The 26,425-nt window shown below is 37.0% G+C and overlaps 1 protein-coding gene and 1 non-coding gene across 3 annotated transcripts in view; both read right to left on the minus strand.

Moving 5' to 3' along the window:
* The window catches only part of LOC145666633 (uncharacterized), a 156,914-nt gene continuing 130,489 nt past the window's right edge, over nucleotides 1-26,425 (minus strand). For both annotated transcript variants that reach the window (XM_081734073.1, XM_081734072.1), the window contains 3 exons: nucleotides 24,132-24,270; nucleotides 13,633-13,825; nucleotides 1-3,991 (listed from right to left, as the gene is read on the minus strand). In XM_081734073.1, coding sequence (XP_081590199.1) covers nucleotides 3,838-3,991; nucleotides 13,633-13,825; nucleotides 24,132-24,270 — 486 coding nt within the window. In that variant the 3' untranslated portion in view covers nucleotides 1-3,837. The remainder of the gene's footprint in view (nucleotides 3,992-13,632; nucleotides 13,826-24,131; nucleotides 24,271-26,425) is intronic.
* Nucleotides 25,094-25,167, minus strand: TRNAR-UCG (transfer RNA arginine (anticodon UCG)). The gene has a single exon. It is a non-coding gene; the product is annotated as a tRNA-Arg (tRNA).

Consider the following 26,425-nt stretch of genomic DNA (forward strand, 5'->3'; position numbering starts at 1 on the left):
ATTATTATTATTATTATTATTATATTAAAAAGATATTTTCTAGTCTATGAAACAATTTAAACATTTTACTGTACAACTTCTACTTGGTAGCTACGGCATGACTTATTTTTACACACATTAAAAAGTAATTTAAATACTTTCTATTAGTGACAGACTAGAGAAATTATCTTCCAAGTTTTACCGTGTAGTATGTGTTGAAATACGTAATTATAAACATACACATAATATTTATGTTACCCAATATTTTTAATTTAGTTTATATTATACAAATAAATATGTTTAATATTATCATCTTCACACTTCTTAATGTTACAAATAAATATTATAACTAGTTTTTGTTATATATTTGTTGCTATAAATTATTTGTTGTTAAAAACACTGGACAAGGAGCAAATTTTTTACATTCTTGAAATAGTTTCAACTGTAATGGTTACTGCAGTTTCATTTGTGTTTCATCCATTTTCAAAACCATTTTGCTCACGTTGCCAAAAACTTAAATTGATTTCGAAACGTCAGCGAATCAAATGCATATGAAACACCCAAAGCTTTTTGCATTGACAGATCTCGTGTTTACATCTGTAAAAACTTGACGAAGTATAGAAAAACAGTTTTTTTTATTTATTATTTATTAATGAACTAGCCTTCTTTTTCACTCAAAATGAAATTGAATAATCAAAATATCGTATGCTTACACAAATACCAGAGAGCAAGAATAAGTTAAATATTATATGTAAGATTCGCAGTTAATACAACTTACTTAAATACTATATACAGGGTGACTGGTAATTCGATGCATTGCTTTCAAGAGGATATTCTACAAGTATTTTGGAACATTTTCACCTATATGAACCGGGGGTCGCAAATCATTAGTTTCTGAGTAATTTGTACAATTGTGATTTCTTTGATATTTGCCGGCCTAGCGAGAGGTGCGCGAGAAAATTTCACCCTCACCTACTTCCACATACCTATGTAGGTCATGTGGTAATATACAGCTCGTAACTCTGCACCGTTGCTGTGTTATAGGTCCGAATGTGAAGTAAGGTGTAGTGGTCCAAAATCCATTACTGCACCTCAGAAAGTAGCGTGGCAACATCACAGAACTATTTATCCCTAGGAAATGACTGCATGGTTGGGAAGATGTAGGATGAAGATGGTGTGTGGCTAAGAGAAAACTCGAACTATGATGGATTTCATACCCAGGGTCGTGCATCTGTCTGGTCAATATTCGAGCAGTGAACGAGTGCGTTGTTTTCCAGGAGGCGGACACCTTTTGTCAGCATGCCAGTCTCTGGGATTTCACAGAATCCCACAACGCACGCAGCAGTGAAGCATAGTATATCCTGGTAATTGTGGTACCCTTTGTCTGGAAAGCAAGTAGTAATACCCCATGCTGATCTCAAATAAACCTGATCATCACTTTGGTCGCTCAGGGTTGAACACGGACTTCCTTTGGTGGTGGAACGTCGGCACGCTGTCATTGGTTTGACTAGGTTTTAATGCATGCATTTATGCAAGGGAATACTCAAGGAAGGATTCGGACCTCCAATTCCGGGATCACATCGGTTTTTTAGGTTAGGGTTTGGGAAGGAACTGGGAAAGTTTGGTCTTCTAGAAGGTACCATTCCGGCCTTCGCCTGGTGGGAGTGAAGAAAACCAGGGAAAACCTAGTCAAACCAGTGACAGCGTGCCGACGTACCACCACTCTGAGCGACCAAAGTGATGATCAGGTTTATTTGAGATCAGCATGGAGTATTACTACTTGCTTTCCAGACAAAGTATCATAATTACCAGGACATACTATGCTTCACTGCTGCGTGCGTTCTGGGATTCTGTGAAATCCCAGAGACTGGCATGCTGACAAAAGGTGTCCGCCTCCTGGAAAACAACGCACTCGTTCACTGCTCGAATATTGACCAGACAGATGCACGACCCTGGGTATGAAATCCATCATAGTTCGAGTTTTCTCTTGGCCACACATCATATTCATCAAACATCTTCCCAACCATGCAGTCATTTCCTAGTTGTTACGCTGCTTTGAGGTGCAGTAATGGATTCTGGACCACTACACCTTACTTCACATTCGGACCTAAAACAGCAACGGTGCAGAGTTATGAGTTGTATATTACCACATGACCTACATAGGTGTGCAGGATTACACATGTAAAATTTCATCGCTCTACGATATGTGGAAGTAGGTGAGGGTAAAATTTTCTCGCTCACCTCTCGTTAGGCCGGCAAATCTCAAAGAAATCACAAATGTACAAATTACTCAGAAACTAATGATTTGCGACCCCCGGTTCATATAGATGAAAATCCAAAATATTGTAGAATATCCTTTTGCAAGGAGTGCATCGAATTACCAGTCACCCTATCTCGAGTTAGGAACATTTCTTACATTGTTTAAATGAAGACATGATTATACTCTATTTGGAGAACTAGTCAATTTCGTTACAAAGAACGCGTACAATTCATTTTATATGCTCTCCTTACAAATATGATAAATTTTTAATGCGTCTTAATCTTTATTTATTTTTATGGTTTTCAAGTCTGCATGTTCACATCTGTATGTTCAAAAACTGAGCAATAACTTTTGAAGGAACTAAACTGACTCATAATTTATAACAATTATCCTGAGTTTAATTTAACAGCGAACAATAACTTCTTTCAAAATCGGACTTGCAAAAAAATTTGTGATAAGCTAATAGAAGACCGAAGACAGTAATACAATGAATATATATTAATGGAACTTACTTTTATACTTTTAGTTACTATATACATAGCTGCAATTTGAAATTCTCTGTTTTAGATAAAATAATATATATTATTCTACGTACTACTGAAAATTGAGCGTACAATTGCAAATATAAATATTCAAATGAATATCTTTTGGGAGAGAGATTTAACCAGAAATCTTGAATTTCTACAGAAAGAAAGGAATAACAGAACTCGGAAGTGTATCTCAAGTACTCACACAAAATATTCCAAAAGAAATTATGACGATTAGTAATAATATCTATTTACAACATCGTGAACTACACACCACAAATTTTTATTGTGAAATCTGTTCATCGCATTTGTATTTCATTTATCTTGTACTAAGACTTAATTGAGCGACTGGGACATAGTAGTACTGTAGTAAATCGATCGGCAGCACAATCCTTCCCATATATATTCATTACGAAGAGTTGGGCAGGTTTTTGATAGATTTTACGCAATGTGTAAGAATGAATTTTGAAATTATTCCAAGTAATTTAATATTGTTACAATAGAATTTTCGTTGAAGCTAAGACTTATTTTTTGTTGACTGAATGACTATCAACGGCGGAACATACTGAATTAAAGTAACTGTTCACTTCTTGCAACAACTGTTATTTCGTGGAAGTTATTTATGGTTATTCTGGTTCATTTATCACTATAGCATCATCTGGTTATCACTGTGTTGTTCGATTTACCATTATCGTTTTTGGGATTGGTGAAATGAGACTAAGTAAATTATTTCATCTTTGGTCCCTATTTTTATTTCTTATTAATTCATTTTTAACGCTCGAATAAGAAATTATACTGTAGCTTGAAATTAATCCTGTATACTCCCCATTCTTACCTCTATTACAAGAGCATCTTCTAATAGATTTTTAAGTAGAGTGGACAAGTGTTAATAGGGAATTATTCTTCTTGTACTCTACTTCGCAGTACAAACATCAGATTGCCCAGAATAATAAATAGGCTACCAAATTGCACTTCACTTGATAACTACCCGCAATACTGAATTCTGCTGCACCACATATACGCTACGAGCTGAAAAATTGTGTCCTTGTTTGTTCACATTTTTCCTTTCGTTCACATCGCAACTACTTTCGGTGTTGGAAGAAACGATGGTCTGTTGCTGGGAGGTAATGGTCTTGATGGTTTGGGGACATTCAACAAACCAGGGCGAGGTATGGCTGCAGATCCGCGGCTTGTATTTCCTTTTGTCTTTCCTTTATTTTGAGCACTGAAAGAATACATAATAAGAGGAAATTAAGTTTCATATGGTAGCACTACACAAAAATGCGTTCGTCTTCCTGTCAATTACAAGGTGAATTATTAAAGACATACTACTTACTTACAGCTTTATGGAATTCCTGAATACAACTTGTACTTCTGAGCTTTCAACTCTCCTAGAGTGTCACAGAGGATAAAAACAGGAGAAGGGAAAAATAAAATGAACAGACTTACCAGGATAGAGCAGTGCTGGAGACACTTTGTCAAAATCAAAGATCACACGTCAAGGACAATCGCACACACATATCAATTAACGTGTGTTTGTATGATTGTGTGATAAAACTCAGAAGTGCAAGTGGTATTCACGAATTCCGTAAACCTGTAAGTAGAATGTATTGTTATAAATTATCATTACTGTATAATGGTTGCAATAACTATTCAGGTGAGTATATTGTAAAACGAGGCATGCACTAAAATAAAGTCAAGTCAGAGTCGCTAATTTCACAGATAAGAAAATCGCGTACCTATGAGAAAAAAGGTTCACTTCCAGTTAATAAAAATACTGTTTGGTGGGGGAGTATTCAAATCAAAACTGAGCCGGTCAAAGCCTCCACCATGTAAAACTTTGTTCCATATAGGTTGTAGGTAGAGCGTTAATACAAAAGAGCGTCCGGAATCGACTCCCACTACAGGCTTTTATTATAAATATTCCACTATAAAAAGTATTTTACAAAATACTATACAGATAATTTCTCTAAGTTTGCAGGGTTAGATATACATAGTCTTTGACCAAGAAGTCGCAGACAGGATCTTTACAGAGCCCTGAAGCAGGCTAAGCAGAGTGGTGTTAGGGACCCCAAAGCTCCAATGCAAGCAGTGTGTTGATTAGGTGGCCACAGAGCCCCGAAGCAGCCTAGGGCAGGAGAAAGGAAAGGCGTAGTCCTGAAACAGACTAGAGGCCTGGGGTTAGGTTGTTCCTAATGTTCCGAAGCAAACAATAGAAGGGGCACCAGAGAACTGGTACAGGTTTGCCGTCGTCCACCAAATTTATAGAGGTCCTCGGGTGGCGGTGGCGCTGCTGCTCCGTCGTCGTCGTCTGTTTCGTGGGAGGGGTCAGAAGTCTGTCGTCTGCAGGTGATAGTGGATCCATCTGGTGTGTAGAATCCTCTTGCAAAACCATGTGGTGGTGTTTGGAAACATTAGCGTGAAGAGTTGTTTATACACAACACTACGTCGGATATTACAATATCATAAATATTATTAAAAAAAAAAAAGTCATAGCCTGATGGTTAATCGCGTCCATGATTCTGCAGGAGGCCCAGCTTCGATCCTACGTGGATATTCATGTGGTACGAATACAATGTTAAGCTATTTGCGTCTGATATAGCTTGAACTCTTAATAAACAAAAATTTAAAAATTCTAAGTGTCAACAGAAAAGGCTAGAAATGATATTCATTCAACATTATTGCCAAAGGTGAAAATTTGTGCTATGAATGTGATCCCCAAACGAACGGTAATAATCAAGAACAAAAACGATGCTGATTACATTTATTAACAAAAAAAGGACGCAATCCAGCATTTGGCAATCACATCTATGGATAGTATACCGATGACGATGCACCTCGCTGATTTCGTAGAACTGACATGGAACTTGGCAAGCACTGCAGTTTAGGTCTTTACACACCAGCGATGTACCCAACATTATTTATATTAAACCAATATTGTTTTGTAATTTGTAGACTTCAAAGTATACGTATACCTAGTTCCCATTGAAATCCTGATAGTGATTTCCATGACTAAGTAAATTTTCTCTGACCTACGACACCACCCACATTATAATTCATGGTTAGGATTAGGGGTATATATATATATATATATATATATATATATATATGCATATAAAATCGGCCGCCATCGCTCTCCGTTCATATGTAATAAAGTACAAGCTTATTTTCTTATTTAAATAATTATACATTAGCCATTTATTTTTGATCTTTAATACCACACCATTCTGAATATACACCACAAACATAAACAAGTAAATAGAATTTGGTCCATTTCTTGATCTATAAATACAACCAACAAACCTACTTTCCCATAGTCCGATTTTATTTATTTAAATCTTTAAAAGTTCGAAGTTTCAATCTGCCAAATTCTTCATTTATAGTTTTCCTTTTTCAGCCTCCTTCTTTCAGAATCTGCCTGAATTTTTTTAGGTGCTCTTCGTATCTTCTGCAGGCAGCTATGTTTGTTCACACCACTTGAATAATAGGAACTCTCAGAATATTTTCGTAATATCTGAGAACATTTTCCACTATCCTTTGAGTAACTAGACTATGTTCATGTAATTTTTTTACAAGTAAGTTTTTATTTACAGAAAAATCTCTACTGTAGCGTTCCCACATGAAAATATCAAACTCAATTTAATAATCTGCAAAAATTTCGAATAAAGTTTATTGGCTGCACTACAGAAGAACAAAAATCGTCAAGTCTTGAAGATGGACATTTATTTTCTTCAAAATGTTTTTAAAGTTCAATTCTAAGATGGAATGTGATTCACTAGAAAACAACTTTAACGGTACATAATGAATTTGTCATTATAAATACTGATTATTGCAGAAACAAAGTAAATAACAATAATCCCGACACTTCTATGAAATATAGCAGATTTCCCTGACTCTCGGTATATTTTGAAGCATTTTCCTGACTCAAAAATTCCCTAGACTTTCCAAGTCAGTGTGAATCCTGGTATAGGAAAACTTACAGAACGACTGTCCTCCATTTGCGTATCGCCGTGTGTTTTAGAGCAAAAAGGTAAGAGATAGAAGAAATGTATGTTTTTATTGATTCAGCGTCTCAAGAAATAGGAACCATCTTCGCCCTTATCCAGAGGCAGTACATACTTGGTTTCACTATTGTGGTTCCATAGCTTGGAAGTCTATTGCAGCTTAAGAATATGCAACGAAACCCTTGGTTCAATAGTTTTGGCGGGAGTCTTATTGAAACTAGGAGGATATGGCTTATTGCGTATTATGTATTTTTCATCTTATCTCTCACTAAACTGTTTTCCTTCTGAGCAGCGGGACAGTTTCCTGCATCAGTCTGCATCAGACGAAATCCTTTGTATCTTTCCACATACTGCAAAAATAGGAGAATAATACTAATGGTCTTCTGTGTACAACTACTACTACTACTGTATAATACTACTTATGTGGTCGTTATGTTCCACATTACCAAAGATGAGACTTAATCAATTAAGACAAGCTTTAGATGAACTGGGAAAGGACGAAGACCATCTCAAATTGCGAAATGAGACATAGTGCATTTGATATAACACGTGAAGAAATGAATATTAACTAAGCACCACATGGAGTGAGAGAGAAGCAGTGGCGACTCCAGAGAGGAAGGGAGCAAGGAAGCAGGCGCTCCCCTAGTGGCTGCGTGTACCTCCCCCGCCAGACGTGTTGTAATGTAGGTCACGAAAAATTCTCTGCCCTCCGTCCCCTCCCCGCAAGAAAAAGCTGACATCGTCACTGGGAAGAAGGGTTGGAATGTGGTAAAAGGAGAACAAGACTGAGCTATTGAAGCGCTTAAAAGAAATATAGGAATCGTGAAACGTTTTATTGATAGAATAATCTTAGCACAGAGTACTGAAGAGAGATGAAATAGGGAGCATCAATTTGAAATCTGCCATTTAAGTTCAGCGTGAAATTGTAATTAGAAAGATAGGCAAGTGATATATCAGTCTGGACTAGATTGTTCCAGAAAAGCTTAAAATAAAATCTGTGGAACGGTAGCTTCGACTGGAGTTAGAATATATTAAATATAGTAACTGATCAGGTGCTACGAACACAATATGTAGTGGGAGACGAAAACAAGAGATTTACAACCCAACAAATGGAACAATGACATTCAAATGACAAATTGTAAGCTACGAGGAGGAGGTATCAAAATGTTTCGTGACTAGTTCTGTTTACACTATTACACATTATCATCTTCAAAATAGTCACCTTGTACAGCAATACAGCGCTTCCAGTGGTGTTTCTGCCACTGCTGACGGGGACAAATTGCCTCGATGTTGATGTTCCCATTAAACGTCAATCAATCTGCCACTGCTGGAATGTGTCCTGCAAGTCTTCTTTTCGAAGTGTGTGAAGTACCTTCTGCGATTCCCACTAAACCTTCACAATGGTCTCCAAGCGGCGACGTTTAAACTGGATCCTTCAGCTTCGAGAAGATGGCGAAGTCCACAGGTGCCAAATCTGGCGAGTAAGGTGCGGAAGTGCGATCATCTTGTTTCTAGTGAGAAACTCACGTACGAAGAGAGCACGGTTAGAAGGTGTACTGCCGTCGTGGAGTAGCCAGTTTTTTTGTGCGCCACAGATCCATTCACTCTCACCTAATCTTCCCTCAGATGCTTTAAAATCTGACAGTAGAGTTGCTATTGACGGTCTTGCCCTTGCGGAAGAATTCGTGATGCACAATGCCACGAATGCCGAAAAAGACAATGAGCATGTACTTTGCCAAGCTGCGGACCAGTCTTGCTTTTTTGGTCGTGGAGATGATGAACTCTTTTTACTGTGAAGACTGTTGCTTTGTCTCAGGGTTGTAACCACACATCCCAGGTTCATCACCGGTAATGATCTTCGACATGAAGGACGGGCCATCCACGGCACTCTGACAGAGTTCTTGGCAGACTTAGACGCGGTATTCCTTCTGCTCCTGGATCAGCAGCCTGGGGAAACTTGGCAGCAATACGGCGCGTGTTCAAATGATACGTGAGGATTGGCCGCACTGTTACGTATGACACACTGATAATGGCAGCAATGTTGTGGATTGTTCTCCGACGATCCTCATGAACAAGTTACTGAATAGTTTCGACATTTTCGGGTGTAGTGTTCGTTGAAGGTGGTCCTAATCTCGCGTGGTTTTCCAGTGATGTTCTCCCGCTCTTGAAACCCGCGTGTCCTTTAAAACATCTCGAACTACTCATTGCAGCACCACCGTACACTTGCCGAATCATATTAAGGTCTGTGGTGGATTTGCCCAGTTTAATACAGAATTTCACGTTCACTTGTTGTTCTAACTTGGTGTCCATGATGAAATCGTAGACGTGGTAACGCACATGGTCAGGATAGCACCAGCTGCACAGCTCCCGACGTACACAGGACGATGTCTGTTGGCACACTGACTTATGAATGTCGGTGCTCCCTTCGCCTGTAGCCTTGCGCTGCCATCTGTTGGCGTGTTACAGAACTAGTCCCGGAACTTTTTGATACCACCTCGTATTAACCTAAAACGTTACTTACCTGTTTAGTAGATCTAAGTTGTTGACCTTTCGAAAGCCATGAGAGACATATGCATCGATGATGGGTACGCGTTGCCACGAATGTGAACAATGTTCGATTGTTCGAGACGTATCCCGAATATGGTTCTTCCTCGCGCAACAACGCGTACAAAAGAGCAAATATATTGATAAGTATGTTGTATCAGAATACACAAGAAGTCAACAAACACGTGAGACAGAGGTTAAGGACAAAATAAGAGCACATAGTTGTAATAAATAAACAAAGAATATTACTATAGTAGGGCTAGAACAATATCACAAGACACAAAACGCAGATGTACTACACTGAAAAGGCAATTGATATTAATGACCAATGCAGGTAATGTGAAGTTCCTCTTTCAGTGAGTGAGTGAAGCAAAATAGCAATTTTCAATGTGTATAATAATAATAATAATAATAAACTGGGATTCATCCATGCATGATACTGAGTCTGCTGTATTTTTAGTAGCAAAGTGATACTTAAGAGGTGTTCGAAATGGGTTTGGATGCTGCTCAAAGTGGCTGCAGGTCATGACATTTTATCTGACACTTTATTGTTGCTATAAGCTCGTCCGCTTGCGACGGAGCCTCTGCTCATCTGTTGAGGCTTGTCGACGCTGCCAGTGATTTTTTCGCGACACAATGTGATGTCGTGTGTTAAATTTATTGACGCAAGGGCAGAGATGCCTTCAACTATATACGTAGTATTCGTCAGATCGATTTGTTGCTTGATATGTAACCTCAGAGTCGCAGGGTTCCATCACGAATAATACCGCCATTGCATCGCGTTGTGTGAAAGAAATGTAGCACAACATTGTTTATTTTGGTTGCAGAAGGCAGATAGATATTTCGCTCTATGTCCTGCAAAAATTTATACCTGTTCAATACAGAAGACGGCTTCCTTCGTTTCTCAGATATTGCTTCAGTCTCGATCCAATAGTTATATGCTGTTTATTGTTCCGATATGACAGTTTGTGTGATGAGATCGCAGGAACTGCCGCTTTGTTGCGTACTGCTCTCTGCACTCATCACATATGACTGCTGCGTCAACATCGTCCGTCTATTAGCCCAGAATTATCCACATCCTCCTCGTCATCATGTTATCAATCATCAACGTTTCAATTGTATTCACTATTGCCTCTTGTTCCTCCACGATCATCATCATTCCTTCGAAGCTGTTGCTCTCCTCCACCGAAGAAGCTTCATGGCCCTTATTACGAACTCTTGTAAGAAGAATCTCACCATAAGAAACGGATTCGTTGTTCACGTCTCACTACAGTGTTCATTTGACACTTCACTGAAACAACGTTATTTAATCATTCGTACGCCTACTCATTGCAGAGAGTTCAAACCTCACCCTATCGTGCCATATTATGATAGCTGCACACGCTGTATAGCATGACTTGTTGAATACTTCCTAGCAAGACGGACCACTAGGAAAACACTCATACCATCAATTCCCTGACTTCAAAGACATTTCACGTACAAGAAAATGATCACACATTATTACTCAAGACAACGAGTAACTACATCAAATACTATTGTGTTCATAGCTCCTGGTCAGTTAACATGTTTAATACATTCGAAATTTCGAATGAAAATATCTTGAAATTAAATCTTTCAGTTTGACGTCCCACAATTATCCCCGTTAGGCTAAGGAAGGTGGATGATTTAGGCAAGTGAACGATGATGGTAGAATTAGTGGCATGAAAATGTGGGGGAAATGGGAGTACCCTGAGAAAACCTATGGACACGATGTTGTTTATCACAAACTTATTTGGCCAGGGATCGAACGCACCAGAAGGCAAGCGCTCTACTACTGAGCCACCGTAACCCAAAACTTTAGGGTCTACCTGCTTATTTACAATTTCACGCTGAATTTAAAATGAGAGATTTCAAGATAGCATCGGTGGTATATAACTCATCATATTTCGTCTCCCTTCAGACTACTCGATCAATAAAACGTTCCACGATTCTTGTTTCACTTGAGCATTCCAATAGCTGTTTCAACCTCTCTCCCCCACTTCATATGGTGCTCAGCCGCTATAACTGTTATTTTTTTTTTTTTTTTTTTTTTCAGATTCTATTAAATGGTCTATATCTTATTTCGCAACTTGACTACTTTGTTCAGAGCCTTTACTTGTGAGTGTTATTTTATCAGTATTGATAAAATTAGATAGTAATTATTGTGTAATCCTTTGATTTCTACAATATCTTAAAAAAGTCAAAGAGGAGGGACAAGGCTGATGAGTATCTTTAAAAGCATCTTTCCAACTAAACTCAGCCGCCAGTTTCTTCTGGGCCGCAAAGAAGTTATCTCCAATCATCTCTTTTCAAAGCCACGGCTCACACGTAATCATGAAACACCGTCATTGATTCCTGACTTTAATCCTCCCTTGTTCTGTACCCAAATTTTTACACTCGAATACTACCAATATCAATATATTAACGGCTTCTGTTTACAAACACATAAGATCCTTTAATATGTGTTCACATACAAAAGAGATAAGATAAAATAAAGTACCATAGTTACTATTATTAATTAACACTCACATATAATGTGTTCTGGCATCGCAACGAATCCGGTTGCCTTCGACAGTTAGGCAGTAAAGAAAATATGCCACGTGGTATCTGTATGAAAATATCAGAGTAACTAATTTATTTTCGATCATAATTTATTTTCGATCGATTTGAATGTGTTCTTTATATACTGATGAAAATGGATTTTAGAACACTCAGTACAAATTTACAGATCGGTACAATGTTGGTATACAAGAAACGACGGTAGGTGGAACATCTCGTGACCCCTATGGAACATTTCAAACATGTTACCCAGGATATTCAATAAGTATATAGTACTCACCCTAATAGCATATGTTATAACCCCGAGCAATCACACAAGTTGATCGTGAAGCTGTCTGAATATCTATTCGGGGCATGGTATCGAACGCTCACTGGAAATCTTGGCATAGCTGGACAATGGTTGTTGTCTATATGAATGTCCTATACGGCTCATGTCCTGAGAAATAGCAGGCAAGAGTAGGTAGCGTATACCGACCGAGCTGAGCAGGTTATGTTTCCCTGACGGTATGGGGACGTGCGTTATTCCCGTTGTCAATGGGATTCCGGTAAATGCCCAGATAAGGTTGGAGATGATTGACGTCACGAATGTACGACGCAGTAGTCACACTCCCCTGAGTGAAGACCAGAGGCGCACAAGATATGTAGCTTATTGCCCATATCAGAATGCCAGATGGGCACTGTGCGGGAGTACAAACACGCTGGGATTTCCCTACTCATCTCGATGCCTACAAACTCGTACATGACCGTTACTGTGTCAAAGGCAGAAATTACTCCCAGTGCTGAATACCTCTAACATCTCTCCTCCCTCTATCTTGCCACTGTAGTCTCTCGTCACCACCAAAAGCACTTTCAATGTTCTCCAGATGTCAGAGATAACTGTGTACGAGAAATGCGAAAAGCTAACTCCCCTAACTATCAATTGTTTAATATTCATGCAGTCAAGAATGTCTTTGGCTGCACTGGCAGTCGCCATCTTATCAACTAGGACGGACACACTCGAAGAAAGTACTTTGCCTTTCACCGTGTATATCACTCATGGGCCACTCACACATTACGACTCACACAAATTAAGATTCTGTGAAACAGTCACTCGTCCTCTCGCAGCCCCATTATACGATCACTTTCAAAGTCAAAGTCACTTAACTGCATAATAGGAGTTCGCTGGTGTCGTGCCCCCTACAGATACTACCAGTGATGAATACAGGAGGTGGCCCGGAGGGAAAAATCTCCCAGGGCAGTTCTTTGATTGGGCTCAACCTGAGTTAACAGAATTTTCTAAGTATATCTTTACCTCCTGTTTATTTAAAGAATCTCTCCCGAGGGAAATCTGAAATCATCGCTAGGCTCTATGATCAGCCTACTCTTTACAGTGATCGATGCACTGGACTTTCAAACTGGATCAGCACATTCAATGAAATCCACAAAAAAGTTTAGGTGACAGCACCGACTCATGGGCTTACCAGTGCGACTGGGTAGTGTAGTGTTAAAGCTCTGGGACGATAACTGGAGATTTTGATTTGATTCTCGTTCCAGTCTTGCATTTTTTATTCTCTGAATTTGATTGAGTATCACTGCGTTCGCACCTGTAGAGGAATCGGTGTGGAAAACAGTTGGTTATTTCCTCTATTTATCATCAAGACTAGAATGTCCTCTATTGAAACACATTCTATGATGCGAAATCAGATGATGTATACACAGTGTTCTTAACTGGGTTTCCACCATTGTATAAGATGTTACCTACCCTGCTTGATTTCTTCTGCCTCCAAATTTAGCTTTTTTCGCGCCTCTTTTCCAACCAAACTTCCCCTTTCTCTTCACCTGTCTGCCAGTATTTTCCTTTTGCTGAAAATAGGGAGATCCGCTGTCTTGATCTGTTGTTGAAAGCCATTCGGATCCTGTCTCAAAATCATTTGCTTCCATCTCTTCACATACAACTAGAAGAAAAACGGTATAAACGAATAATATTTAAGCCTAACAAAAAACAAACATTAAATAAAATAATAGTGATTTTCAGCGGCACGGTTTCACTCAGGAAACGAACAACATTATCGACTTCTCCAAACTGCAGGGAATAGACATTTTAACATTATATGAAACTGAAGCTATTTACGATAACAGACAGGTACACAATATGTTCAGCAGCGAAGAATGAAAATGAAACTTAAAGAACGGTCATTCGTTGTTACGTCAGTATCTGCTGTTGGGTCACGTAAGCCAGTTAAATAAGATAACAGCAATGACCTGTTGAAAAAGTTTATTATGTAATTAAATTAGTAAAAGCAAATCATACTAATACATTAGAAAAAAACTACTATTGTCATTCAATACTATTTCATAGTAAAATGTACATATTAAAGTGCTACTGACGAGACAGTTTATCCACAATTGAAGCAGGAAATTTCAGAAAGAAAAACAAGAAAATTAAATCTTTTAATATTATGTCCCACGGTTATGTCATATAGGCTAAGGGAGAACACGATAATGAGAATGAATGAAATAGTGGAATGAAGAAACTGGGAGGAAACGGGAGAACCCCGAGAACACCCACGCACACAGTGTTTTTACAGAAAATGAGATGGAACTCATCAAAACTGCTATTGATAGAATTAGCACAGACATGTACTAGTTTTAGGACGAATAGCGTATTTTAATCTCCAGTGTTACAAATAACACATACATATCATAGAACATCTTCAAGTTTTGATATGAACCTTAAGACATGCTCAATCTTTCCCGTTGATCCAGTGGCTAGCGCGTTTTTTATGCATATGGTCCTGGGTTGTATTTTCGAGGAAGTAGTATTCAGCTTATTACGCTGGTAAGATAGACTCCACGTCTCATCTAGTCTTGACACTGAAAATGGGCACTAACATTTGAGAAGCAAAAACATTTAATACATTCCCGAAAAACGCATTACAAAATACAATTTGTAACTCTTGTCATTTTTTAAAAAATGCCATTTGAAGTAACATAAATATGTGCGGGGTTCTCCCATTGTCTTCCACACTCTCATTCAGGGTTTGAAAAAACACAATCCACCTGAGCCCATGTGGGTTTCTTCGGTTTTATTATTATTATTATTATTATTATTATTATTATTATTATTATTATTATTATTATTATTATTTTCGTTTTGGGGAAAGAAAAACTGGGTTCTTTATGGACTAAAGTAATTATTGAAAGTGGTATCCAATAATGATGAGCAAAACAAGACCAAAACTGTCTTGGTCTTGCATGTTGAATCCTACTGTCCTGATCGTGCATACAGTAGACCTAAACTGCAAAACCAAGACAAATTTGCTTGCCATTAATAATGAAGGGCGAAACAAAACCAAGACTATTATAGTATTGGTCTTTCTGTAAGGAAGTATGGTGTTCGTCTTGCACGCAAAATTAGGACTGAAACTGCATGCAGAATCACCTCTCCAAGTTGTTCGATCTATTTTGGAATCACTCTGTGTATTCATATACAGCCCTGTTAATTACATTTATAATTTAGAAAACTAGTACTTGTTTCTACTTCTACTTTCACTTGTTTTTTGTACATATTTCCTTCAACCTAAATATTTTAATAACGAATCGTTATATCCATTCTAACTTCTAACATTGAAATTCAATTTTCATTATCAGTCTGTTGTGTAAGGTCTTTTTTAATTTCAGAAATAGTTCAGAAAGTAAGATAACGAAAAAAAAAAAAAAAAAAACACTGGGTTTTAAAACTTTTTTTCAAGTGAACTCAACCTGAAAAAACTCGTTGGGCTCACTATGCAGGGTTCCTACTGATCGGGAGAAATCTATTTCCCTGACTTTCGTGACAGATCTCGGATAACGTTGACATAAATAAGGAATAAATAACGGTGAATTTTTATGTATGAGAATATTTATTCTAAAGAGGCAAATAGTAATCAATTGCTCAAACGTACATTCCATTTACATCCCACAAATAGGTATTATAATGGCTGGCTCAGCTGAGATTGGTGTATAAAATAATTTTATAAAATTTCTCTGAGTTTCCATGATTTGCAGTCTTTTCCTGACCTGCACCATTTATCCTGAGTTTTCCCTGATCAATAGGAATTCTGCTATGGCAAATCCTCCTCTCATTCCACCAATTCTTTCATAATTATTTACTTTAATTAACCATCTATGTCCTTTAGCTTAAAGGGCACAATATTTGAACGCCAAACTTTTTTTTTTTTTTTTTTAAATTACACGAAAAGTATTTTATCGTTTTGTTATACATTATATTTCTGTTCTTCTTCTACAATTCCATTTTTGAAATTTGATTGCAATGTATCTTCAGGCATATAACAATAAAGTGCCAAGTACACAAAGAAAGGCATTTTTCGAAGCCTGCTACTTTTCAATTTCAGCCAAGATTCAAAAAGCTACCAAAGCTTTTGAGACACTTATGCTGTGTACAGCAAAGGCTCTATCTCTCAAAAGAAATACATATAAATGGTCTTCACATATCATGAGAAGGAAATTCACCAGAGGAATTTTTCGCATTCCGATCGACCTGTTTAATTCAATGTGGATCATTTAAACGAACTCATCCACGAGCATACGTATCAATCCACTAGCAAATCGGCTCAGCAAGAAGGATACTCTCCTGATACTGTCGCTCCATCACTTTATTTGATGGATACGTTGAAGAACTTGATATTTGTTGCTAAATACTCTTAAAACGATTCATATCAATTTAACATTCATCCATATTCATATCATGCTCGCTTAACGCCAGGCTACTCGTGGATACAAACAGCAGTATCTTTATCGCAACGTCCTGACAATGAAACATGGTGCGTTTGCACCAAGTAGAGAAAAGAATGAGTGAATCCTAACAAGCAAGCAATACCACATGCCAGGACAGAGCTGTATTTACGAAAGACAATGGTCTAATTCACTACGGAATAAATGAATACACCACCATTGCATGATTATACTTTGCACTATGATACGTATGCACTAGGAATGGCCAAAATTTTCCGGAATCCGGATTCCGGAAATTTTGTTTTCCGGAATCGGAAAATTTACTTTCCGGAATTTAGAAAAATTCAGGATTTCGGAAAAATCCAGAATTCGGAAAAATTCCGGAATTCAGAAAAAATCCGGATTTCGGAAAAATTCCGGAATTCGGAAAAATCCGGATTTCGGAAAAATTTCGGAATTCAGAAAAATCCGGAATTCAGATAAATTCCGACATTCGGAAAAAATCCAGAATTTAGAAAAAATTTCGGAATTTTTCCGATTTTACTTTCCGGATTCCGGAAAGTAAAAATTCTGGAATTGGCCATCCCTAGCTAGTAGCTGTTAAAAGAGAAACACAATAATGAATATATATACTGTATTAGTTTTTTGTAGTTGGATATGTCTTTATCACTTACGTAGACAATTGCTACTGCAGTTATTTACTGCTTTATGAGGAAGGTCTTATTTTCACACAAAAAAGTCGCCGGTATGTCTCAAACATTATCGCGTTCCCATTTGCAGCTGCTCCAAAGCACTGCAAACTACTTTTTAACCAGGCGAAAGGCAGTGAAGGAAAAGAAATCTCAACAAATATTCTAATAACATTCGCTTATTGTCAACATACCTACAGTGAGCGCAGAAAGTGTTCGTACACCGTGCATACTTTATATTGAAAACAGCTAGCATGAGAACGGGAGATGGAAAATATATATATAACCAGAATTAAGACTACACATTCATACATTTTATTTCTATATACAAGAGAAAGGCCAAACAAAGACAATCACTGTTTTGTTCAGAAGAAAAAGAGAGAATTCCTTTTTTGTAAACGCAAAAAGTCACCGTACACTTATGATTGAATTAATGCTTATAAAGTATATTACGTTATTTAATATTTTGTGGGATTACCCTGTGCGTTAATGATTGTCTGTAGTCTTCGTGGCATTGATTTCACCTGTAGTAGTTCGTAGTTCTGTAGCTTCGGGACTGATTATGTCCCATTCTTCTTGAATAGCTTTTCTCAGGCCTTCTTTAGTAGAGAAGCTGTGCCTTCTGATTCTTGTCTCCAGAACAGACCATAGATGTTCTATGGGGTTCATGTCTGGGGATTGGGGAGGTGTGCGAAGCTGTTTCCAGGTATTATAGAGTAGCCACAATCGAGTATTTTCCGCTGTATGTTTGGAGTTGTTGCCTTGCTGAACAATAAATTGTTTTCTGCGCACTAGTATGGAGATTTTCCTTTAATATGTTAATATACACTTTGTGGATCATCACTCCATCGATAAAGTGGAGACGACCCACTCTTGAGGCACTCATACAACCCCAGACGAGCACGGACTCTCCTCCGTGTCTTACTTTAGGGACGAGATTTTGAGGATTCATCTCTGTATTCACCTTGCGTCATACCATACGCCTCCCACTGGATTCGATAAGATTAAATTTACTTTCGTCCGAAAATATGATCCTATTCCAGAAAGAAGCCTGATCCCTTATCTTTATACTCTTTTTCAAACTTTAGTCTCTTTATACGATTTGTCTTGTTCACCCAGAACATTTTCCTGGCTATCCGACCATGATACCCTGCAAATATTCCGCACTGTACTGGCTGATACTTTAACACCGCGTGTTTCCAGATCCGTTGCCAATTGCACAGCACTACTTTTCGGAACCTTTTTTCTTTCCCTAATAATGTAACGTTTATCTTGTTCACTCAACACTCTTGGTCTTCTAGTTTTATTTTTTCCGCACAGTGATAGAAACATTATACATCGCAATTATTGTTTGTACTGTTGAATGAGGCCTGTCTGCAAGGTTTGCTATCTTTCTCAAAGATTTACCTTTCTTATGCAATTTAATAATTACTTTTCTTGTCTCCTCATTTGTTTCTGTTCGGTTGCTTCCCATTTTGACAGCCCACCGTGCAGTTTTTTCACTCCTATTCACAACTAAACTCATTCTGTTATTCGTCATACTATACAGAGATGTATACTCAGGTGAATACTAGTGAACCCCAGTTGTCGTATCTTTGTTTCGTATTCGTACGTCAGGTGTACGATCTCTTTTTGCGTCTACTCTATACACTTTCTACGGAATTTATTTACTTTCTGACCATTAAACTTGTCTTTGTGGTTCTTTATTGATATATTCATAAAGCTTAGTTTTCATTATTCATATTGTGTGTTATTACACTTCTTAAATTTTCTGTTTCTTTTTCGCAAGCATTCTCGTTTCAATAGCATAGGTGTACGAACACTTTCTGCGCTCACTGTATGTACAGTAAATACAAATTTATAATTTTTGACTTTACGAAGTATACAATGTAATTGTTCAATAATTAACATAAGCAGGCATTCATTAATTTATATTAATATAATAATTAATAAAACTAATAAGCGGGTGATTGATGACTCAGTGGTAGAGTTTTCATCTATGGTATTCTAACCCAGGACATGTGGGTTTTCGATGGCTAATTTTGTGTTCGAAAATTTTTCCGGTGGTAGGCCTACTCTTGGTTCCCTTTCTTATATTTGTTCCATCATCACTCATTAACGAATTTAGTTTATCAAAACTCTATAGCCATATATTCATTCTGTCCGTCAGTGAAACAAACAGTCTCAAGAACTATCTGATGGATTACCATCAATTTTGGCCATGATGTACAGAGTCAATAGTTAAGAATCGAGTTTCCTGATGAATGTAATATTCAAACCGGAAGCGGTACAAATCAACCATTTCCGGTTTCTAACGTTAATCATTATATAGTAAATACGGTAATAGATAGCGAGAAGCGGTTTCCAGTAATCGACATATATAACATTCATGTAGATAGAATGTTACCCAATTTGTGCATCTGCTGAAAATAATGAGCTTAGGTATTTAGAGAGCATTTTCCGCTTTAGAAAATGTGTGCTTGGTAAAGAATGTAGAGAATTAGCTGAGTCAGGCACGTAGCTAGAATATGGTAATAGGAAGGGGGGTCTGTCACGAAATACTGTGGTTATTTACCAGGGGCTCAATAATTCTAAACTATTTTATTGGCAACATATATTGGTTCGTTTAGCCAAGATTTCTAATGAAGGGATGATATAAAATACTGTGGTTACACACCAGAGGCTCGATCAATCTAAATATTTTACTGACAACCAGGGTTGGCAAAAACCATGATTTTTATTTAAAAAACCAAAAAAAACGGTTTTTTTGGTTTAAACCAGGTTTTTATGGTTTAAATAATTTGCTCTATATATTCATATCATATATGGACAGAAATAAGTTTGTTTCGCCGTGATGTTATTATGCAAGAACCGGGTTATGCTGAAAGGGGTCACATAAGCTTAAAGCGGAATAAAAACCGCTTCTCGAGTTACATCCGAGAGAAATTATCCTCCATTTGAACTCGGAACCAGGACTAATTGGCCACAAATGCAATATGTATGCCGACTCCCTCACGAAGGAATCCTGATAAAAAAAATACGTTGTACTGATCTTTACATGCTTCTTAATATAACTGTCAAGACTAATTTCAGAAGAACAAAAAGATAAACAGTTGCACAAGTGAAACCATTATAAAGAATTACATATGAACAATTTCAAAGTACTACGGAGTACAGAAGAACTAATTTAGTTCAAGTTAGTTAACAACGACTTTTATTGGTCCAAATTAAAGAAATAAGCCCTACAACGACTTAATCAGCATATCAATAAGAAAAGTGAATAAAGATACGAATTATTTGAGTCCACTTTGGCTCAGACTTATTTATACATAAATAGATACCAAAAATACATATTTCACTAAATGCCTCTCGTGGGGTCTGTATGACCCCCCCCCCCCGCCACACACACACAAAGTACGGCATTTTCGATGTATTTTATCAATAGTAAACATTGAAACAAAACAATATTTAGAATTTTTCTTCGATTGCAATTACATAACAATTCACAAAATAAACATTTATAAACTTATAAAAAAAAAAGTTGCTTTTGTAGTATAATCTTTTTGAGTAATGAATGAGAAATTTAGGTCTGAATATAATACGAATAATATACGGGAGTGAAACGTGATAACCCACAAATGTGTGTTCATCAAGATTTTACAAACACTTACACTTTTACGAACATTTTTTTGTTCTTTGGTTTAAACCAGTTGGTTTTTTTGAAAAAACCAGCTGGTTTAAACCTTGGTTTAAACCATGGTTTAAACCACCTTGGTTTAAACCAGCCAACCCTGCTGACAACATACCCATATTGATTGGTTAGGACAATAAAATGAGGATATATTAGTAAGTATTTTAATAAGAAGCTATGAAGAAATCTCGAGTAAAAAAATATAAAAAAGTATTGAAAAAGATATAGTCTTCCGAGGTCATTCGAACGGTGTCGAGAATTTTGCGTCTGGGAAATTTGCGCCCTACCTCAAGAACAGGGAAAATTGCGCCTGCGATGTACCTCCACCGGGAAGTTTGAGCCCTGCGAAATAAAAGAACCTATTGGAGCTTACGCATTTGCTCGGAGGGGCTGACATTACAGCATAAACAATCCTCCCCCCACAACCATGCCATTTGTGATTTATTTTCATTGTAGCTATATAAGGGGAGAATAAACTTCAATATAAGCCAAAAGAACACAACGGATCAACGCAATCACTGCTTCTTCCAGAGATGATTTTGGGGGAACACTGGCCTCCCCAGAGCTCTCAGAGTGCCCCCTCGGAGGAGATCAAAATAATACGTCTATAATATAATAATAAATAGAATAGTACCACCAGTGACCCCCTCCGGAATACTAAGTGTGCCCCCCGGAACATTTTTTCTGAAAGAACGACTGAACGCAATTGTGTGTTTGAAGTGTAATTCCAGCAAGTAAACACACTGTACATAGTTTTCTTGATAATATTACTGAACTGATTTTACATTCACTTTTCATTTTCTTTTCTATATTTTGTGTCCTAAAAAGCCAAACAACTCGCAAGGATTGTGAACAGAGATATTTGGGTAGAGCCAAACAGCCTTTTGTAGATTAAATTATACTCTTTGATTATATTAATAAATAATTATATATCAGTCATTTATACTTTTATTGTAAATTTTGTAGTATAATGAAAAATTGTATTTGTATGGATTGCCCTTTAGTGAACTAAAATTGTATTTTTTTTTTTATTTGTTCGGAATATTATAACGGATGGAGTAACTCACTGAGACGATGAGAGGCAAGCCTAGTTCAAGTGTGAGTGGAAGTTACTTTACACAATACAAAAATAAGTTGAATTGTAGGGCAATAACATCCCAGTGCAAATATATAGCCGACGCATTTTCCCCTCTTTTTGCGGTAGGGCGCAAACATCCCAGTGCAAATATATTGCGAGCGCATTTTTTCCTATTTTTGTGGTAGGGCGCAAATTTCCCGGGCGCAAAATTCTCGCATTCAAGGAAAATATAATGTCCGTGAAGTTGACAAGCCACTCATGTCAGACTCCAATTTCGACTTTAAACGTCGCTAGTGCTATGTTAGTGTTCGATAGTGACGCAAATCGTTAGTACTCCACAGATAACGTGTGCTTTTTAAATAATGGATATAAGTCTTCTAACTGCATGCCAACACGCCCACTTCTAAGAATCATCTCAAAAATGAGGTTAACCGTTAGAGCAAGTAAGTGTTCATTAGTGCCATTAACATTAGCGTTAATGCCTCCATCGTACGGCCCTTTGAGTAATAACAACACAACGCTCTTTGCTAGAGTCTCAATGCGTCCCTATATTCTCGCGAACATTCTGACATGCCCAAGTTAGTTACTTTTTTTTTTTTTTTTTTGCAACTATTGTTTATCTGTTATTGTTTATTGTTTATTGCTAGTCTGCAGAGTAGTCCTTACATTAATATGCCATTGTCCTTGATAATCATTGCGTATTTACAGTTTGTTATTACTGTTAGAAGATATCAAAAAACAACAGATAAAATCTACTACTTAACGGTTCATATTTTTCTTTTACAGTACATAAACGATTAATAATAATAATAATAATAATAATAATAATAATAATAATAATAATAATAATAATAATAATAATAATAATAATAATAATACTATTCCAGTATAAAAGTTATCAATTGCATCACACTGGCAACAAGCGACGCATATTTTAACTTCATAAAAATTCGTTTCTCACGATTTTCTGGAAAACTACGTATGATATCTTCATTCTGTCAAGTTGTTTATCTCAGTGTGATATATGTATTACCTCTGGACAATATCACAGTAAAACAAAAATTAAATATTAGGAGTGCATCATACTTTTGGACTACATCTCATTAACCATGGGATGTGAGTTTCAGCTTAACTTGCATCATACATTCTTAGGATTACAAAAAGGAAATTTGTTCGTTTGCATTTGAACAAAATTCTTAGGATTACAAAAAGAAAAAATATTTTTTTCCGAATTCCGGAATTTTTCTGTATTCCGGAATTTTTCCGAAATCCGGAATTTTCCGAAATCTGTAATTTTTCTGAATTCCGGAATTTTTCCGAAATCCGGAATTTTTCCGAATTCCGGCATTTTTCCGAATTCCGGAATTTTTCCGAAATTTTTCCGAATTCCGGATTTTTTCCGATTTTACTTTCCGGATTCCGGAAAGTAAAAATTCCGGAATTGGCCATCCCTAGTATGCACCATAACCATACTTTACATTCAACAAATGCAACGGCTTAATAAGGGAATTCAGCTATAACGACCTTTACTGGCGACACAGTCTGTTTCCTTACAACAACACAACGATCTGCTTCTTCACAACATTTCCATGCCATTAATCTGATAAAAAGTGCCATTTAAAAGTTGATATAGGAAGCTCTAATCTAGCACTTTCAGATTATCACTTTTTCCGGTTTCTGTTCAACGGTCTACAATATGCTCCGTTAACAACCGCGTGAAGCTCAAAATGTGTATTCATAAATTCTTCCGAGTGAAGACCAGTGATTTCTACCGTTATTGTAATGCTAATTGAATATTGGTAAGAGGTTGTGAACAATGAAAAACATATTGACCAATTCGTTAAAAGAACATCACCTGAAAATCCAAATTGATTCGTAGTAATGAACCATAATGATCAGTAGATTTTGCATTTTTATAAACGCTATAGTAACAACTGTATATTCTCATTAAATTACTTTCTTATTTAAAAAATTTACATTAAATATAACATACCTATAAACTCAGAAGGTACTCAATTTTGCCCTCCAAATTATCATAGATTGTTTTACACGCTAGATATGGAACTTACCCAGTTTCTCAGCCGCATACTGCTGTGTTACATCAAGGAGTGGACGACCGTACTTCTCGAAGTTTGCCCGCGTAACGTGTGGAATTTTTAACATTTCTTCAGCTGTTACTGGCATCTCCCGGGACATGGCTCGCAATGCCTGTTTCAAAACACAGAATCTTAGTCAAACAGAACCCAATTAATACATAACCGAGTTACAAAAGAAAAAAAAAATCAACAGGATTTGAGAAAATTCAAGATCCGTGAAGATTCTGTTTTCGTTTCCACTAAAGCATTCAGAGTTAATCATTGGTAAGTTACTTTAAATTATATTTTATTTTTTTATTTTTCTAAAAACCAAAGCAACAAGTAATTAAATCGTTTGTTTCTTAAGTCTCGCAGTCATATGTTGTAAACTAAAGGACCTGGTAATAATAGTTAATATCAAAGAAACAAAGCAGAAAGCACATTTAAGTGAAATTAGGATTTAGTTTACAACCAAAGTACTCTATCTGTTTCTGAAACTAGGTAAGTAGTATCTCATATTTAATTAACCTCAAAGATAATTTCTATCTCGTTCTAATTTCTTGCATTGGAAAAACTGCACAATTAAAGCAGCTGAGATTATTTACTATTTACTTCAGAATACATCTTGCCAAAAATCACTCAGATTAAGTTCTGGGAAAGCGTTTCTCAAAGAGAAAAGTGATAATTATTCGGTTGCTAAATGGTACTGTTGGATGGGATGGGATTTTAATTTCTGGGCTTTTGGCATCAAAGGCCATTTAGCCCTTTACGTTTTTGAGGGATGACGTCCCTTGGCGAGCACACAATCCGGGGAAAGAAAAGGAAGAAAGGAAGCGGCCTGGGACCTATAAGGTAGGTACTACCCCGGCATTTGCTTGGTATGTATGAGGAAAACCCAGGAAAACCTCATTCAGGGTGGCTGGCCTGAAAAAGCGTTTTACATTTTTTCAACCGAGTGCCCCCACCGGGAATCGAACCCGGGACCGCTCGCACCGAAGGCGAGAGCGTTAGCGACTACGCTACGCGGGGCCACCCTAAATGATACTGTTATTAGGCTTCCAAATTATGCTATGCATAAGAAGTCTTACAAAACGGCTGTGTACATCTGTCGACAGGTATCAAAGCAAAAACTATTAGTACGTATTGATAACAACACAAATAATATTTATTATTGTATTGTTATTTTTGTGAATAAATAAATAAGTAACCACTGAAATCTTAAATTCGAAAATTAATTTAATATGTAAAAATAGATTTCTTTTATTGATTAACTATGAGGCGACCATAATAAAACTGTAGTGGTAGTAACTGCATTTTACATTCTTTGAAAGAAGGCTATCATTCTTTCGTCTGGTGTGTCTTTTCTTACAGAGACGAAAGGAGAAAGACTTACGCCCGGTTTGCAACTCATCCCCTCCAAAATCGTTTCTGATACTGGAACAACTTCCAGAAACCCTTTGAGAGCCGTGACAGTGGCAGTAGCAGTATCTGTCTTGCCTGTTACTCCTTCGTCCAGTTTGTAACTTACCTCTTCAAAAACCTTAGATGTCACTAAGGTCATATTCCTGATAACTTTTAAGAACCTATTTATAACAGTACTAACACAAAATTCCTGAAGAATTCGAATTATGGGTGAAAGCTTGTTGGCCAATGCATGAAATCTTTTGAGATAACGAGAAATTCGAGTTTAAAGGAAGAAACAATTAACATTAAACCATATCATTTCCGGCAGGAATGCAGAATTACTTCAAGTTATAGTCGTTCAATTAATAGAAGTCCAATTCTATTTATGAATACATATACACATCGTTTTATTCCCTATCACTTTCCTTAAACGGTGTGTACAGCACGCAATATTATCACACTGATATAAGCTAAAGCGCCAGATCATTACTGTGTAAAGATGCTCATGAAGTGAACTACTAATACTAGTTGTACCACCCAAGCTTTTGGCACATCTGCAAACTGACTGCACGCTAGAGACATCTCTTGGCGTCAGATACGAACAGCGCAGCTGCGACAACTATTAGCCTACTGTAAACTATTAGGAATAAGTTGATTGAGAGACTGGGGTATCTTGAGTTTAAATCAAGGATTAAAAATATCTAAGTATTTCTGCCCAGAAGTTAATGGGACTTGTAACTCTTAAATGTTTTGAAGTTTACATATTAGATTCTCACAGATTGATATTTTATTGTGTTATAAATAGGATTAATTTGAACTGTATATGCTATCCCCCCCCCCCCACACACACACACAAAGTTATTTAAGAAAGAAACATTTATTTT

This window comes from Thermobia domestica, chromosome 12 (assembly GCF_964235325.1).
Source record: "Thermobia domestica chromosome 12, izTheDome1.hap1.1, whole genome shotgun sequence".
Classification (NCBI taxonomy): domain Eukaryota; kingdom Metazoa; phylum Arthropoda; class Insecta; order Zygentoma; family Lepismatidae; genus Thermobia; species Thermobia domestica.